The 17870-nt window shown below is 47.8% G+C and overlaps 1 protein-coding gene across 4 annotated transcripts in view; it reads left to right on the top strand.

Moving 5' to 3' along the window:
* PARN (poly(A)-specific ribonuclease) overlaps positions 1–17870 on the top strand; it is a 175195-nt gene that overhangs the window by 106697 nt on the left and 50628 nt on the right. For all 4 annotated transcript variants that reach the window (XM_043914370.1, XM_043914368.1, XM_043914369.1 and 1 more), the window contains one exon: positions 17035–17221. In XM_043914370.1, coding sequence (XP_043770305.1) covers positions 17035–17221 — 187 coding nt within the window. The remainder of the gene's footprint in view (positions 1–17034; positions 17222–17870) is intronic.

Raw genomic sequence — 17870 nt, 5'->3', positions numbered from 1 at the left:
TGCTGGAAAAAGTAGATGCGGCATTATCCTTTTCTCACACTGGTCACCTCTTTCCAGGATTGCTCCTGTCCACAAAAAACTAACAGCTCCATGAGTATCCTGTGTGCATTGAGTGCAATTGTCTTGTGTAAACCACTCCACGTGGACATGACCTTTACCACCTGGCTGCCAAGAAGAGGAGGCCGGGTGTCTCCTCCCTTTTGGTGCTCTCGCTCCACCAGGAAGAGTGGGTCGTTTTTTCAGTTACTATTTATCACAAAGGGTCTGTGCAGTAGAGGGCAACTCTCAGACTCCACTAAGTACTCCTGACTCCAAAGGAGGGCAGATGGGATGCCCAAGTGTGGGGGTGGGGGCAGGCAATGCAAGTTGGCATTTCTCTGCAGTTTTATTTAAGCCATCCTCACACATTTGAAAAATCCCACTCTATAATGCATCCATTTTATTTTAATATTAAAACGTTTTAAATGACCAGATTAATTATTTAACTTTTCCTCCCTGCTCTCCAGTCGTGGGTAGCCATGGTTATTCAGTGACTGGCAGTCATTGCCAGCCCAGGGCTCCTGGGAGCAGAGAGAAATAGCTGTGTTAGATATCCTCTCCTGGAGATATACCGCCGGTGACATAAAGTGACTGCAGCACGCTGCTTGTCCTGAAGGACTTGCTGGGGTCTTTGTGCCCAGAGGACGGGCACAAAGGCCTGGATTGTGTATTCACTCGGTTCCAGCTAGAGAAGCAGCATAAAATGCTTCAGCTTGTATGAATTCAAAAGTACTTGTTGGGGAAATTGTTTTTTTCAGTAGTGAGACTGGTTTTGCTTGTCACTCCACTCAGTGACATGAGTTTGAGCAAACTCGGACAAGGAAGCCTGCAGTCCATGGGATCCCAAAGAGTCAGACACGACTGAGCGGCTGAACGAAGACCACCACCACTCAGGGAGAGTGAGTGAGTCAGAGATGAGATGAGGCAGGAATCTGCTTCTCCCACGAGAATATCCACTCCCACGTTCTGCCTGGAAGGTAGACTCCTGCCGATTAGAGATTAAGTGCGCTCACCTGCGTGTGTGTTCAGTTACCTTGTCCTCATGGGCCAGCCATCCCTTCCCCCTGGTGTGCAAGAGGTGAAACAGCGGGGCGCTCTGACCCTGGAGGGGAAAACAGCCACATCTGATGCCGCTGTGACACCTCCAAAGGGAATTTTCAAGGGTAACTTCGACTAAACGTGGTTTTCACCTTTAGCCTCCCTGCCTGTCTGCTCCAGGTGTGCACACTGTTGGGCACACACTGTTGCAACTCCACCGCACGAACTGCTTTCCCTGAAATGACCCATGGGCCGCACCTCGGCTCCAGGACAAGGAAGCAGCTGCCCAGAGAGGAGAAGTGGGGGCCCCGTGGTAGGACTTTGCATTCCCAGGGCGCATATGCTCACTCATTGCACTGTGCCTTTGTGCTGCTTCAACCATGAATCACTTAAAAAATTTTTTTTTCTTTTTTAATTTAAATAATCCCAACAGAGAGTTCCCTAGCAGTTCAGTGGCTAGAACTTGGTGCGTTTACTGCCATGGCTCGGCTTCAGTCGCTGGTCAGGAAACTAAGATCCCACAAGCTGCAAAAAAAGAAAAAAAGAAAAATCCCAACGGCATTTAGTCCAGGCTTGCAGAGAACCAAGTACAGGGTCTGCCTGTGCTCTTTGTGGCAACAGCAGTGACCCCTGCTGCGTTCCGGTCTGAACTGGAGAAGAACGGCTGCGTGATTGTGTGGGGTTTGTGCCCCATCCGTGACTTTCTGGCCACACTCAGGTAGCTGCTCCCTATCGTGTGTGTCCAGTTCCCTCCCCCCACGGGCGGGCTTGTGGGGCGAGTGTGTGCCTGGAGCTTAGGAGAAGGCATGACGCAGCATTCCGGCCGCCCTCTGGGGATCCTCACCGCTCCCGCTTTAATAAAATGTGGCAGGTTGCCTGGCAACCCGGGAGCTGGTGGGGATTTTTTTTCTACCTACTTTACCAAAAAGCCCTCTATCAGCTCTTGGCTGACTACTCGGGATGGAGTAGGAGATACACTTGGCTCCGCAAGGCGACTTTCTCCTTTCTTTTTCCCCATCCCTGCCTGCATCTTAATATCCGCTCACTCTTCTGTTCTTATCTATCATTTAAAGGTAGAAGCTGGACAGTTTGACTCCCAAATCAAGTCCCAAGGGGGATTTGTTACTGAAAACATGTTCCTTTTTACATTAGTCAGAGTGACTTCTTTTGTGAGTCAGTCTCGTGGACAGTTTCACCCTGTTGTTTGTAGCGATGCACCTCCGTGCTGGGGTTTTTTTTTTTTTTCGCATTAAAAAAATTAATTTATTTTAATTGGCGGCTTGATTTGGTTTTGACAGAAGAATCCAGTTGAAGCCGTGGAAGCAAGCGTGGTTTGTGCGTTTCCTGTTGGTGAAGGCCTCTAACTGCTCCCTCCCCTGACCTAGAGAGGGAGCCGTCTGTGAGTGTACCGCAGAACCATGGTTTGTGGAGCTTTGCGGCTCTGTCCCATGCAAGCTGCCTTCAGATCCTCATATTTTTTCTTCATCAAAATCATAGTGTAATGCTGTGCAGAGGCAGGATAAGTAAATTCATTCATGACACTTAAGTTTACGTACTTTAAAATGAGACTTTACTTACATTAGAGGCAGTAGATGTGGGCCTGCAGAGCTGTAATTTAAAGGGTGATAAATATTTTTCTAGGGAAAAATTAATGCAGAGAGCACTTTAAAGTCCCTGAACGCTCCATTATCAGTTAGAAAGCAGTCTGTGTTCCACTCTACCAATACAGGCCTTGCAAACGTTGTTTTTCAATTTCCTAATTTGTGTTAAGCATTTTGACACTGCCGGAAACTCTTGGGCCATTGGAAATTTTAAGGTGTAATGTCATAAAATATTCCAGAATACTTTAAAACTTAGCAGTATCACAGTTGCCACTGTATTCGTTTTTGTTTTTGTTTTTTTTTTCACATAAGTGCTTTAAAATATAGCACTTGACTCTTTTTCTAACCAGTTGATTTTTCCATTGGAGGTCCAAACACACAAAAAGTTCTACATTTACATCTCCTTAGGATATAGAAAACAAAATGATTGTTCAGAATAATGTAGAGATCTTAATAACTTGAGACAGGATAGCTAACCAGTGCCAATATCACATTATAAAAAAAAAGCCTTCTTTACTCTCCTGCTGGCAAAGAATTTCACAGTTTTTTTTAAATGTTCAGGAGGGGCTTCCCTGGTAGCTCAGACAGTAAAGAATCTGCCAGCAATGCAGGAGACCTGGGTTCGATCCCTGGATAAGGAAATGGCTACCCACTCCAGTATTCTTGCCTGGAGAAGTCCATGGACAGAGGAGCCTGGTGGACTGTAGTCCATGGGGTCGCAGAGAGTTACACATGACAGCGACTAACAGTTTCACTTTAAATATGCAAGTGTCATGAAGAACTTGTTATTTCTCTGAATTTGCAAGTTGCCAGTTTCAGAAAGCAGTTCCTCACCAAATGGGAGAAGCTCCATCTGGCTGGCTCTCAGGCAGGCGTGCTCTTCCCGTCCGTCCCCTTCCTCTCTTCTCTCTCCTTTTCTTCCTTCCCCCGCCCTCCTGTATACGTAAGTGTTTGACCCTGAGCTGCCGCGCCTATTTCTGTTAACTTAGCATCTTCCTGTCAGACCTGAATGCTGCCTGTAGGCCTGACCACTGATGTCAGGAACCTCTGCCTCCCGTAACAGGAAGACAGATTTAAGAATGAAGAAAATAAAAGAGGTGGACTAGCCTTCCTAAAATCCTGAAGTCTATAGGGAAATGGTTGGGTGACTTAAAAGGAGAAAAATAGAGTCAGTCTCCTGCATACGAACCTTCGAGTTGCAGACTTTTCAAAGACTTGAACATGGAATCGCATGTCCAGTTACGTCAGGCGTGAGTGGAACTGCGGCTCGCGCTGCTCCTGCTGACGATCCTTCAGCTCTGCCGTCTCCTACCTCCTCTCTCTCCTCCAGTCTGTAACTCCTCTTGCCTGTTCACGCGATTCCAGGTATGCCAGCTGCTGTACTGTACTAGGTACTGTATTGTAAGATTAAAGTGTTTTATTTTTTTGTGTTTGGTTTTTTTTATGTATTATTTGTGTGAAAGTATTATAAACCTATTACAGTATAGTATTATATAGTCGATTGTGTTAGTTGGGTACCTGGGCTAACTTTGTTGGACTTAGGAACAAATTGGACTAACACATGCGTTTTTGGAATGAAACTGGTTCATATGCAGGCGACTTAACTGTCAGTGTAGAATGAATGTGTTAAATGCCAAGCTGGAATGGGACTTTTAAAACCAAAGTAATTCTCACTGGGTTTTGTGCTGCCCCTTTGGGCTGTTTGGTGAACTGTAGGATTTTAGTGTGTAGTCTACAGACAGAACCTATCAGTGGGAAAAAAACAGTCGTTGGGCACATAGTCTCAGCAAAGGCAAAGAGTAAAACTGATGTGGAAAATAAGGCTAACTTCATCACTTGTGGTTTATTTCCCCTTTGGCGAAGCACGTGGTTCTCTATACACTCTTGAAGTCAGATGTTGCCGGTTAAAACAAATACATTGCATGGTCCCAAGGCAGCCTGTGGTCTGCAGAGCAGATTCCATTCGTTCTGCTGTGAAGCAGTTCTCCCTGCATAGAGACTGGACTCTAGTACAGTAAGCAGCTGGCATACGAGGACTGGCAGCACGTGAACAGGCAGGAAGAGTTAGCCCAGTGAGGGCTCTGTGCCCACGGCACCGAGGCCGCTGGCCTGAGTGTTAGAGCAGGTCGTCTTGGCATTGTTTCCTAATCTTTTTGGTGGTGGCAGGTCATATATGGGGTGTCCTGAAAACACAGAAGAGGCAAGTCACATTTGATGGGGATTTCAGAGGGTTCCACATCTGTAGGTGGATTGCAGCGGTGGGGGCAAGGTGGGTGGAAGGGAAGAAGGGAAGAAGGCAGGATGAGGAAGAGGGCTTGTTTATGAGTGGCATCACGATGCCCTTGGGAGAACCCTGAGAGGTTCCAGACTGGTAGCGCGGCAAGGAAGGGTTAACGGGAACCATACACAGAATTGCCTTGTGTACACTTTATACGGAGTTTCTATGACTCCTTTCTGGGTTGGGAGAGGCCCCTTTGCTTTGGGGGATGGATGCCCTCCCTCCCAGGGGTAATGACTCACCCTGCAGGTGAGACAGCTCAGCCCTGCCTGCTGATAAGGGCCTGTCATTTTCTTTCTCTCCCCGGGGCCCCCGCCTTCCCTCCTGGGTTTCACTTGGTTAATGAATAAGCTGAGTCACGAGGTGTAGGTAAATTCTTTTATCAAATGAAAACCACATCAAAACAGCCACAGAGAGACCTGTAGTGAAAGTGTAAATATTGCGGCTCAGCATCTCCCACAGTATATCTGGTTGGCTTATACACAAACAGACTTTTAAGCTTTTCAACTGTGGAAACCTTTAAATCTGAAAATGTGCTGCTCTGTCAGGCTTTCTGTAAACACGGTCTTGGGACGTAAAGAAAAGATGGTGCATTTATGTGTTATCACAATAGCGCTAATATTGTGGCAGATTTAATGCTTCATAAAGTGCTCAAACTGCCAAGGTCAATAGTCCAAAAGTATTGTCCTGGTGTACGCCGGGGACATTTCTATTTGGTGTTTGTTTGCGTCTGGCATCTGAAACATCACCAGAGAGAGCTAGTGAACCCTGCTTAACTCCAGCTGCACACCCAGCCACTGCCTCCACCAGCAGTTCAGATACGCACGGACTCTGGCTGGTGAATAGGTTGTGTCCTAAAAGTCCTTTTGTTGATTAACCTTTCAGAACACAAAGCGCATTGTCACAGAAATGCCACTTTGAATGGTGGGTGTCAATGAGCTGTGGCTTGTTTCAAGCTTTGGGTCAGGAAATCAGTGCTAGTTGACACCAGAATTTAAAAAAAGGGGAGAAAAGGAACGATAGGAAGCATCAGAGTGGGTTGGGTAGAAAAGGTAGGTCTGCTTTAGTGATACTGTTGCAGTTTAAAGCCCGCTGCGGCTGTTTGCCTTTAGACTGAAGGTGCCCCTGGAGGGTTGTGTCAGCAGTGGGTTAAATCTGGCTGTTCACCACCACTCAGCACTGTGATGTCGGGCAAGGGACTTAACACATCTGCGTCTCTTGTTTGGCCATATTCAAAATAGGGCTGTCTTGTAGAGGATAGGATTAGAGATGAAAGAGTCAATGTTAAGGTTAATATACTAGGGTCTTATAGACTGTATGGTAGTATATTAGGATTGGAGCTCACACAGCATCTGGAACATGGTAACCTCTCTGTAAACCACGAGTATTATTTATTTGTACTCCTCTGTGATAGATGCAGACCTTAAAGACACTGTTATAAAATAGTATAACTAAAAACATGTACTATTTAGTTTTCCCTAGAGTACAATTTATTCAGTGTTCCTGACATTTAGGATCTGCCATTTCGCACATTGTAGGAGGAGATCTTTGATTTTACTTTGAATTATTCCTGTGTAGTTGAGACGTCAACCTTAATTTTTTCCCAAGAAGTGTGAAGAATGTTGCAAATTACCTTAGCTCTTTCAGCTGTCTGTCAAGTTTGTCAGGACTGCTAAGTATGGAATTGCTTCCTAACTTCCTATTTTAAGTCAAGTGTTTTTATCTTAAAAAAAAAACAAAAAACTCTCTCTCTTTTTAAGTGACTCTCAATTCTAAACTTTTTTGGAACGCCACTTGCTCCTGTTTGACTCCATCATAAAATCGTCATTTTCTCGGCCCTCTGCAGGTTATTCATCCTCTTTCAGCTTCTGTTTCTGTGTCTGAAAACAGAGCTGCTGCCCACCTTGCGGGGTTGCTCTGAGGACAGAAAGAGCATGGGAGAGTTGGTCACTCTGCACAGAAGGCCACTGTCTCTGGTTGGACGCTTGTCCCAGCGCCACGGCCTTTCCTGCCCCTCTGTCCTCCCTGCCTCAGCCCCAGGGGCGCTCAGGGAGACCCCCTCCCTCCACCCAGGAAGCCGCCAGCTTCCAGGTGGGGCTTCCTACCCTGGCTTCATAAAGCTCTAACCCACTGCTCCCTCCACTCGGAAGTGGGGCCCCACACATGCTCTGGGCCCCACCTCCTCTCCAGGCCTCACACAGACCCATATCCTCAGGCCCACCCGCAGCTTCTTTCCAGCACCCCGAAAACCTGCTGAATCCTTTCCATCTTTTCAGAAGGACTCCTGATCTCAGCACCCTTTGCTCCCAGTGATTCCTTCCCTTTGCAAATCCCAGGAGTCTGCATGCATCACCCTCGCCGTCTGCCCTCTGCTTCAGCTGCGGTCCCTGGTGACCTCTGTGCCCCGAAGCCCCAGGGCCCTGTCCTCCTGCCTGGTCCCCAGCACCCTGACCATTCTTCCCTCCTGGCCCACAGCCCCGGACTTCCTAGGTTAGTCCCCTGCCCCCTCGGCCCTGCTCCTCCCGTCTGTAAGGTGAGTTAAGTGTCGCTGTTTCTCGGCGTCCCATTGGGACTTCTTTTCTGACTCCGCGCCTTCTCCATCCCTCCCGTTTTCCCCATCGGTTGCAGTGACCTTGCAGACACACACATCAGGTCACACTCGTACCCTCTCCAGGTGCCTCAGGCCAGACTGTGGCTCCCGCTGCATGCGGCGTGGGGTGCCTGTCACTCGGCTTCACACAGGTCCTCCCCGCGCCCCCTGCAGTCTCCACTGGTAAGGTCCTGTTTCAGTTCCTCCGTCCAGACTGTGTCTCCTAGTCAGTGCTCCTCCTGCCTGGAGTGCACTTCCCCATCCCCAGGGTCTTTTACACCATCTGCTCTCCCACCTTCAGTCTCAGGAAAGCCCGAGTGTCTCTCCCTTAGAGAAACGGTCCCTGTGTCCCAGGCTTGACCAGGCAGCACCCCACTGGAAACTCCAGAGGGCTTTTCTAACCCTCAGCACATGTGGGGCTCTGTGCCCTGTTCTGCCCTCCCAGTGAATACAAGGACCGGATCTCCGATTCATCCCCAGTGGCCCAGGCGTAGAAGATGGTGTGTTTGTTCATCAATGAATGGATAGACGAATACATGAACAAGTGAGAGTTTCAAACATTAGTGTCTGTATTCACGAACAGGTGGAGGGGTGAGTAAAGGAACAAGCAGGAGCTAAATATATTTGTTTGTAAAGCAGTCAGCAGAGTGCTTATATGTAGTAAGCACTCAATAAGTGGTGGCTTTATTTATTTTTAATTGACTTTTCAGCTAGGAACCATGAAAAGAACCTCCCCTCCCCCCCGACCCGCCACCCCCAGGCTGGTTCATGGAAGCAGTGCTTCTTGGCGATGCCATTCAGTGAACGCAGAGGCCGTTGGCAGAGGCCCTGGGAGCTGGGAACTGAAGCGGTGGCCTCTTCCCACCGTCAGCTTTTTGCTCCTTGTGCTACTATCTTTATTCCTCACCTAACTCCCCGGTGCTTCCCTGCCAGTCTGTTCTGTTCCTTTCTTTTCCTCCTCGTCCAGATTGTGAGCTGCTTTTGGGAGGGGATCATCTGTCCCCTTCCACCATGCCCCGGTGTCTGACACAGAACCTGGGGCCAGTGTTTGTGGAGTGAATGAATGAGACGCACGTTTCAGAAGCAGACTTTGGTGTCGCCAGGAGAATTAAAGAAAATTAATTAATTTTGATTGCTTCCGTTTTTTAAAGTTATGGTTCAGACTTTCTGATTTCACACTTGTCCCGTATGGTTGATGTATGGGTTCATGTATAGTCTTTTATTTTCATGTGTTTTTTTGCATGGGAAAGACCCCAATTCTAGATGATAGTGCTATTGCATGAGCTGTTGCAGACTTGGGTGTGTGAGGCCCCCTCACTTCCAGCTCCCCACGTGTGATGAGTTGCAGCTTGCTGAATCTGTGTCTCTGTAGTTCTTTTAGTCTGAGCTATGTGATTTATCCACAGTAGCCTCATTAATTAAGCACCTACTGTGTGGTAGGCCCTGTGCTAAGAGCGCTGCCATTCCTAATCGCTTTCTGAGATGGGTAAATGGGCCCCATTTGATGGATAAAGAGAGGGAAGCCCAGGGAGGCCCGGGAACTTGCCTCAGGCAAGTAAAGATTTGGGCAGGATTTGAACCCAGACCTCTGTGGCCTCAGAACTTGTGGTTTTTCCCACTTGACTTCATGGCCTCCCTCTGTGTAGATTTCAAATAAATGTCAGCATATCTGCACATCAGCGTTCCTCCAGTTTGTGGAAAGTGTTTTCTTCTCTACTTCCTTGGCCTTCATTAGAGACCGTGAGGTGAAAGGCATCGGGTGAGCCACAGGCAGAATGAGGGGGTGACGTGGAGGAGCACAGGGTAGGCAGGCTCGTAAGTGGTGGAACCAGGACGGGACCCACTTCTTCTCTGGTGCCCGTCAAGTTTTGATGGGGCTTATAGCACCTGCCCTCACAGTGCCGAGGACCCAGTGTGGGCTGCGAGCCCGGTTCTGTGAGCGCTCAGCTGCTCTTCCTCTCACACTCTGCCCTTCACATCCTTTCAAGCGTCGCGACCTCAGCCTGCTTCTCTGGCCTTAGTTCATTTCTTTCCTGACTGTCTCATGTCGGGTGCTGTGATGGAGGCCGGGGGAAGGCGGCGGTGGATGAAACCAGTGCCCCTCTGCCTCTCTCTCTCTCTCTTTTTTTAAAATATTTTTCTATTTAATTGGTTGTGCTAGGTCTTAGTTGTGACATTCAGGATCTAGTTCCCTGACCAGGAATCAAACCCGGGCCCTCTACGTTGGGAGTCAGAAACCTTAGCCACTGGACCACAAGGAGAGACCGACCACTGGCCCCTGTCCCCACCTCTTACTCCATTATGTCCGCTGTCCTCTTTACAGGGCTTGCATCTCTTTCACGTGCTTTAGTGTTCATTCTTTAGCCTTAGTACTTTATTTTTTATTCTATTTAATTTTGTTTTTGCTGCGCCGCAAGGCTTGTGGGATCTTTGTGTCCCGACCAGGGATCGAACACAGACTCTCAGCAGTGGAAGCATGGAGTCCTAACCACTGGACCACCAGGGAAGTCCCTAGCCTTAGTGCTTTAAAAGCAAACAAACAAACAGAAACCTTTCATTGGGTGAGTACGCACTGTATGAGGAACAACGGACAAGGAATCACGCGTGCTGGGTCCCAACCCTGTGTCCGGGGTAGGTGCGTTGTCCTGGCCAAGTCTGCTGTAAGGGCCCTCACCATCTGCTTCCTGGTGTTGCTGTGAGGCTCGGGGGTGGTGACGTGCGTGGGCTGTCACTGCCCAGAGAGCCAGCCCTACAGAGTCAGAGTTCACTCCCCTTGTGTCCAGCCCAGGACTCTTTGTCCCCTGAATCAGCCTTCATCATGGAACTTTTAACTGAAGATGTGAATCTGTATCCTGGTTCTGGCTTTCTTCTCTTGAAACAAGCTGCCAACAGATGCAAAAGCTGTGCTTCTTCCCTCCCTCCATAATCTTAGTTTAAATTCCTGCCAGAGTACCATGGGAGAACCCAGGCCCTACACAGATGAGTAAAGTACAGTCCTCACAGAGCACCTGGCCCTGTTGGGAACACACGTGGGAAGAAGTCAGAGTTGAGGGAGGGCTGCACTGAGTTAAATGCCCTGACGTCCTCTCGCAGGCTGGGACTTTATCTTGAAGACTCTGCAGGGTTTTTACAGGTGAGGATGGACTGGCGAGGGTAAAACAGGGCTGTTTGTGTCCTGGGCAACTGCCCACTCTCACCTGTTGGACACCCTGGAAATAGCTGTACTGCACATGCTTTTGACAGAGCACCAAGTCCTGTGAGCACCTTATCCACCTAGTTCCTTTAGATGGTTTGAGGGGAAGTACATCCAGGATCATTTTTTTTGAAGGCAGGCAAATGTTCCTACTGACCATTATTAGGGTTGAGTGTTTTTCTAAAGGCCTTCCCAGGTGGCTCAGTGGTAAAGAACCTCCCTGCCAATGCAGGAGACGGGGGAGATGTGGGTTCGATCCCTGGATTGGAAAGATGCCCTGGAGAAGGAAATGGCAATCCACTCCAGTATTCTTGCCTGGAGAATCACATGGACAGAGGAGCCTGGCAGGTCCATAGGGTCGCAAAGAGTAGGGCATGACTGAACTTGCACACACTCTTTTATAAAGTTGGCTGTCTTCTTGAGAATCCAAGATAAACCCGTTCATTCTCTCTCTGGTAAAAGTGGGGAAATGGTCATGCTGTTGAAAACCCAAACTTGATCAAATTGTATAGAATATGAACCAACTTCTCAATTCAATATGTTCTCATGTAAATAAACAAGCAAACGCAAAGCAGCGTTGGGTGCCCTCCTGGTGCGGGTTGAAAGCCCAGACTGAGGACACAGTGGTGCAGGGCCCCAGGCTGGCGGCTGAGGGAGGGAGGAGTCAGGAGAGGCCGTGAAGGGCATCAAAGCGGGCACCGCCAAACATTAAAGCACACGTTGGCGGGTGGGCTGGAGGGCCCGGGTCTGCAGAGCTGGCAGCGGTCACTCTCAGCACACGTCACTTCTGGTGGGAGGTGAACACACCAGCTTATCACAGAGAGACTCCTTCTGCTTTATACACAACACTGTTGTATGGAGAGATGGCTGGACTCTGAGGCTCTCGCGGACAGAGGCTTTGCCTGTGTTAACTCCAAATGACATGGTCTGGGACCCTTCAGTGCACATGGTGTCATGAGAAGAATGCAGCTTTGGTTTGGATCCCAAAACTTGTCATCTTCAGGACCTTGAACCCATCACTTCTTCCGAGCTTCGGTGTCCTTATCTATAAAGTCAGGATAATCCTTACAGGATTTTTCCGTACCTGGCAGAATAAGTAACCAGTAAATAGTTCCCTTTCTCGTAACTATCCGATGGATAAGCATTTAGGTAATTCCTTTAGAAACTGACTGAGAACCTGATGTTGGCTGAGGGTAGCCACTGCAGAAAACGCAGGGCTGATGGTGGTAACTGCTTTCGAAGTTTCCTGATGCTCCCCCCCACCTCACCACCCCCTCCTAGCCATTGCTGCAATAAAATGATTGCAGCAGCTTGATAACCAGGCTTCACAAGTATCCTCAGCTTCCCCGGGGAAGGTCTGAGAAGCCCGGCGTGTCAGCACCCCCGTGCTTGTTTACAGCACTCCAACCATTCAGGGACACCTCCTTATCGCCAGAGACATTGAAACTGAAAGTAACTCTTACCTCCTACAAGAGACCTTCAGAATTAGTCTCAGAAACAGCCCTTAGGAGTTGGACCGAGTATACAACAGAAAACCTAAACAATTTGTTTACAATGTCATGAACATCTGTGAAACCACTACTCAACCGGAAGAGCTGAAATACCGTTAACAAATTGTAACAAGAATCTGTTGTTCCTCCAGCATCCCAAACCCCTGATTCCTGGTGGGGGAACATGGGAAGGGGGAACCACTTTCATAAAAATCACGTTGATCCTTTTCTTGCTTTTTTGATGCTGTGTGCCTCTGTAGCCCTCAGACTCACTCTCGCTCTCTCCTCTTTCCTCCTCTGTCTCCTGTTCCCCCTGCCTTCCCCCAGCCCCTACAAATCTACAAAATGATACCTTATTTAAGTGCTCATAATTTGGCTTTGCCTGAGGTTGAGCAACTCCTTTATATAATTATTAGCATTTTATGCTCCCTTTTCTGTGAAATGACTGGGCGTGCTTTTTGTGTCTTTTGCCCAATTTTCTGTTGGGTCCTCTTTTACTGATTTTTAGGCGTTTTTATGTATTCTGGTGCTAATCCTCCATCAGTTGCACATGTTAGAAATATCTCCTCCCAGCATGTAGATTGTCTTTGCCCTCCTCAGAGTATCTTCTGACAGACACAAGTTTTCATATTAATGTAGCCAAACTTATTGATCTTTTCTTTATGCTTAACATTTTTTTTGTATCTTCATAAATTCTTTCCTACTTCAAGCTCAGGAAGAGATATTCACTTTTATTTTCTTTTCAAGTTTTCAAAGTTTGCTTTTGACATTTAAGTGCTTCATCCATCTGGAGTTGATTTTTTGGCCTGGTGTGAGTAAGAATCCAGTTTTTTTTCTTTTTCTTTTTTTCCCGTGGATAAACAATTTTTCCAACTTTTCCTTTTGCACGCCGTCATGCTGCCGCTGTCAGATATCAGAGTTTCACAGATGCCTAGGTCTGTTTCTGGGCTCTCCTGTACCACGGGTCAGTTTGTTTATCTCTGTACCATTACGGCACTGTCTTAAGTACTACAGGTTTACAATAAGCTTTTTAGCTAGCCAGGGAAGTCCCCCTTTCTTATTCTTCATCAGAGATGTTTGGGCTATTATTGGCCCATTTGTCTTCCGTTTAAAATTTGGAATCAGACCTTTCAAATTCCACAGAATGATTGAGATGTAATTTATATACCATGAAATACACATACGCTGTTCTGTTGGCCGGGTCTTTGTTTTAACAAACGCACACCATCATGTAGCCTCCACCACAGTCAAGACACAGAGGGCAGTGCATCACTCCCAGAGTTCCCTCACCTCCCGGGGGTTGACCTCATCCCCCTAGTCCCTGGCTGCCGCTGCTCAGTGTTCTGCTGAGATTTTTCTTAATCTCTTAAAAATTTTTTCAATGTTTTTATTAAAATGGAATTTTAAAAATTGGAATTGCATCACATCTATAGATCAATTTAGGAGGGTCTCTATGTGTTACATTAAGTCTTCTTGTGAACACAATGCAGCTCTCGACCTAGTTGGAGAGACTTTTTCCTTGATAGTAGTGGAAGGGTCTACATTTTTAGGAGAAAAAAAACCTAAACATTGTAAGTAATTCTTTAAAAGTCCTCTTCAAGGAAGCATTTTATGAGATAATCCTCAATCTAAATGGACACATAAATACACAAATATATGTCAGACTTGTGGCAATGTTATATTTTTTTAAAAGCTCACATGTTGGTTCCAAACCAGCTTTGTCGCTTGCTCTGCAAGACCGTAAGCAGGCGTGCTCGGCTCCCTGATATTCAGTCTCTTTATCTGTGTGATGACTAGAACGTCTCTTCCCTGTGGGGTGGTTGTAAAGATTAAATGCTTCGAGACAGGGCGCCCGGCTCAGCGAAGCTGTGGGTGGGTGAAGTCTGCGGGAGAGGAGGTGCTCTTGTTCACCCACAGGGAGCTGGGGAGGGCCCTCACCGTGTCTGGTTTTGCAGTGGCTTCAACAGAGTGGCATGGCCGAAAGATGGCCTTGAATCATTTCCCTGACAAATTTGGAAAAGGTTAGTGTTACCAAGCCGCCTGCTCCACGCCGCTTCTGACAGGCGAGCTGGAATCACTGAAGGACGCAGCTGACAGCCAATTCATTTTGCTGATTCATCCATTAGAGGGGTGGCTCTGCGCCAGAGCTGGCTTCCAGATTAAAGGCCGAGAGCTGCAAAGCTGCTGGGACTTGAAGGAATGCTGGTAAATTATTGCCATGTGAAGGCCAGCAGTGAAAAGGGGATTGTTATTTGTTTCCCCCTTTAAGCGCTCCTCGTTCCAAATGTGCTCAGATAAATTCCCCATCATGGTCAGGGAGCTTTTGAAGCATTTGTCCATGGGGCTGGGACCCAAATTACTGGAAACAGTCGGATGCTGTTAAGTAGATCATCTCGGCTCCTTTATGACCTTATCATCACCTTTGCTTTCATGGTGAATGTTGACTCAAGCCTCCTCTTTGACTCGGTAGTCCAAACTAAACTCGAGAGAGGCATTGCGGCAGATGTCTTCCCTTGGGGACACGCTTCAAAATAAACCTGCCTGAGTAAGGAGTGAAACCTAAAGAGGAAAATCCAGCAGATGCTCACTTGCCAACGACCGGTACAGAATAAGCACGTAGAATCTGTGGGTTCACAGCGTCCATCGCACTGAGAGGTGAACCTGTCATGTAGTAGGTAGTCTCAGGCTTACATAACTGCATAAAGCCTGCCTGTGAGAAGGTGGGCTCGAGAGGTGGGGACTGTGTCTTGTTCTGCCAGATGTCTAGCATGGTCCCTGGGACGGACAGGCAGTTAGTGAGCAACTGCTGGGCAGAGGCATGGATGGATGATGTTGGTTGGAGGCACAGATTGTGGGGCAGTTAGATGAATGAGCTGAGAAAGTCAGAAGTGCAGTCCCTTGGAAGCTAGAAAAGTAACCGTCCTGAGGAATAGGATTTTCAGCAAAGGATCCTGTTTCTGCAGTTCTCTGATCTGAGTGACTTTGGTCGATAGTGTTATCTGCAGAACTGATTGCTTTCTGTTTATCTCCTTGTGAGTGAGTCAGAGCACACTGTTTTGAGCTCACATTTCATTAACTCACTCTACTTCCTTGGGACAGTATGAAAGTTCTTTAATACCTTTAGGGTTTGTTCCTCACCCCACCCTACCCCTCTTTAATTCTAGAGTGAATATTTGAAAAGTATAGCAAATTTTTCTTAAGAAAAATTTTTTTTCTTAAGAAAAAAAATACTTTAAATAAAGAGTGGGAGTCTTTCCTTATTTTTCTTTTTGTGTTTTACTTTGCTTTTGCTCTTCAGATGGCTAAGCATTTAAGGCATGACATTCTATAAACTACTGTTGTGCTGAGGAGTTTTGGGCAAATATGGTCTGCTTGGAGTGAAGCTGGTTGTGTCAGATATGCAGGGGGTATCTGCGTCTCATCTAGGTGTCTGGCCCTGCGGCTCAAGGTCCCTGGAGTACAGGAGTCCCTTGTCCAGGTCTGGTGTGTCCATCATCACTTGCTACATTCATTCACATGATATTTACTGGGAACCACTCTGTACGTGGCTCAAGCAGTGAGAAATCCGCCTGCAACTCAGGAGACCCGAGTTCAACTCCTGGGTCAGGAAGATTCCATGGAGAAGGGCATGGCAACCCACTCCAGTCTTTTTGCCTGGAGAATCCCATGGACAGAGGAGCCTGGTGGGCTATGGTCCATGGGGTCACAAAGCATCGGACCCTGCTGAGCGACTAACATTCACTTCCTTTACTCTGTACCAAGAAGTTGCTGAAAGTGGGTACGCAGACTCAGACATCATGGTGCTTTTCCAGCAGCACAGGTCCCAGGTCTGCTCCCGCAGCCCCCCGCCAGCAGGGCCCAGCCCTTACTGTCTTGCTGCTGGGGGGGTAATAACCAGTGGGCAGGAAGTGTGTGCTCACACTGCCGAAACCAGAGCAGCACAAGGGGCCTCTCCACATGGTTTTTGTGGGTCCTCACTCCCAGGCCACTACCGTGTTCCAGCCCCCAGCCTCCAAGGAGGCAGGAAGACGGTCCTGGCCTTATCACCCATTAACACCAAAAAGGGAACAAGCTCTGGCTCTCAAGAACTCCTGCCAGAAAGCACATTACAGAGAATTAGCAGGCTTTAAGGAGAGAAAGAGAAGAGGCAGGTCTCAACTATGGTGGGACTGTCTTGAATCTGCAGAGTCCAAAGTGAAGTGCAGAACTTCGAGCAGGGCCCTGGCCTTAAGGTCCAAGCAGCCTGCTTTTCCTCCCTGCCACTGGTGCAGTGTGGCCTGTGGCAGCCTCCGCCTCCGTGCCCCAGCTTGCTTATATTCAACAAAGGTGATTTCTCGCTTGCAAGTGTCCTGTGAAGGTTAGACATCACGTGTGCAGAGCCCCAGGCACAGGCATGCAGTAGACCTACAGGGATCAGCACTGCTGGCCATACTGCTTTCTTGTCATCTTTATTTTCACAACAGTTTTCCTTGGTGGTTTGGTTTTGTTTTTCATTTTCTTACTCTGAAAATGAGCACTTTTCAGGCAGTAATGTTACCTGCAGATATTCTGAAAATTAATGTCTTGTTTACATCCTTCTGGTTCTTCACAGTTTACGGAGCACTGTAAGGGAGGCTGGGGAGCAGGATTCTGTTTTCTCCAGGTGAGAAGACTCAGATGGGGAGAGCCGTGGGATGTTCCCAAGGCCACCTGGCTTCTCAATGGCAGACCTGACCTCAGGGTTCCTTTGATGACCTCAAGCCACTTTTCCGACGTCCTGGGGCCAGGCCAGACCCTTTGTTAAGGATTTTTTCTTTTCCTTGTAGCTGTCAATACCAGCAAGTATGCAGAGAGCTATCGCATCCAGACCTATGCTGACTATGTGGGGAAAAAACGTGAGGAGAAGCAGATGAAGAGAAAGTGGACAGAAGATAGTTGGAAGGAGGTTGAGCCAAAGCGGCCGAACACGCAGTGCGTCTCCTATGGTTTGCAGAATCACCATTACGCCAACAGGTAAGAGTTCTCGGCTGTTGATTTGAACAGCTTTGCGTCGTCCCAGCAAAGTTCTTATTTGTTTCTCATGGAACTAAGAGTAGTAAATCTGACTTGTGAGAAAGACTTTTTTCTGACTTTTCACATAATATCAGAAGTTACTACTTCCTTAATTCCTTCTGTGCTGTATAGACCATTTCAGCTAACACCCACAAAACCCCAGTGAGGCAGAAAAGGGGATACATCTTATTCCCATCTTAGGGGTGAAGAAACAGGGGCTCCGTGACCCGCCCTCCACTCAGTGAGTGAGCCGGGGTCAGAGATGAGCTCCCCCACGTCGGACCTCTTCCCCTCCCCAGGCTGCCCCGTTGCTTCTGGCTGAGCTGCTGAGCCCCTTCCATGTCCCACGTAGACACTGAGCCACACGCCCGCTGTGGAAGGAGAGCTTGACACACACTTCTGTTACTTACCTGTAATCCTATAGTACTTTCAGAAGATGAATACTGGCGGCATTTTAGGATCTTTGTGAAACTCTAAAACATAAGTGCCGTAGAAAATGGTGGTGGGAGAGGAAGGCGGGGGTTCAGTACAGAAAATTATAAAGATGAAAAAAGTGTGAATCAGCAAAGAAAAAATTAGCCATAATCCCACCTCCCAGAAGCAATCGCTG

This window comes from Cervus elaphus, chromosome 10 (assembly GCF_910594005.1).
Source record: "Cervus elaphus chromosome 10, mCerEla1.1, whole genome shotgun sequence".
NCBI lineage: Eukaryota > Metazoa > Chordata > Mammalia > Artiodactyla > Cervidae > Cervus > Cervus elaphus.
Note: the sequence above shows the minus strand (reverse complement) of the source record. Positions and strands in the feature narration are given on the sequence as shown.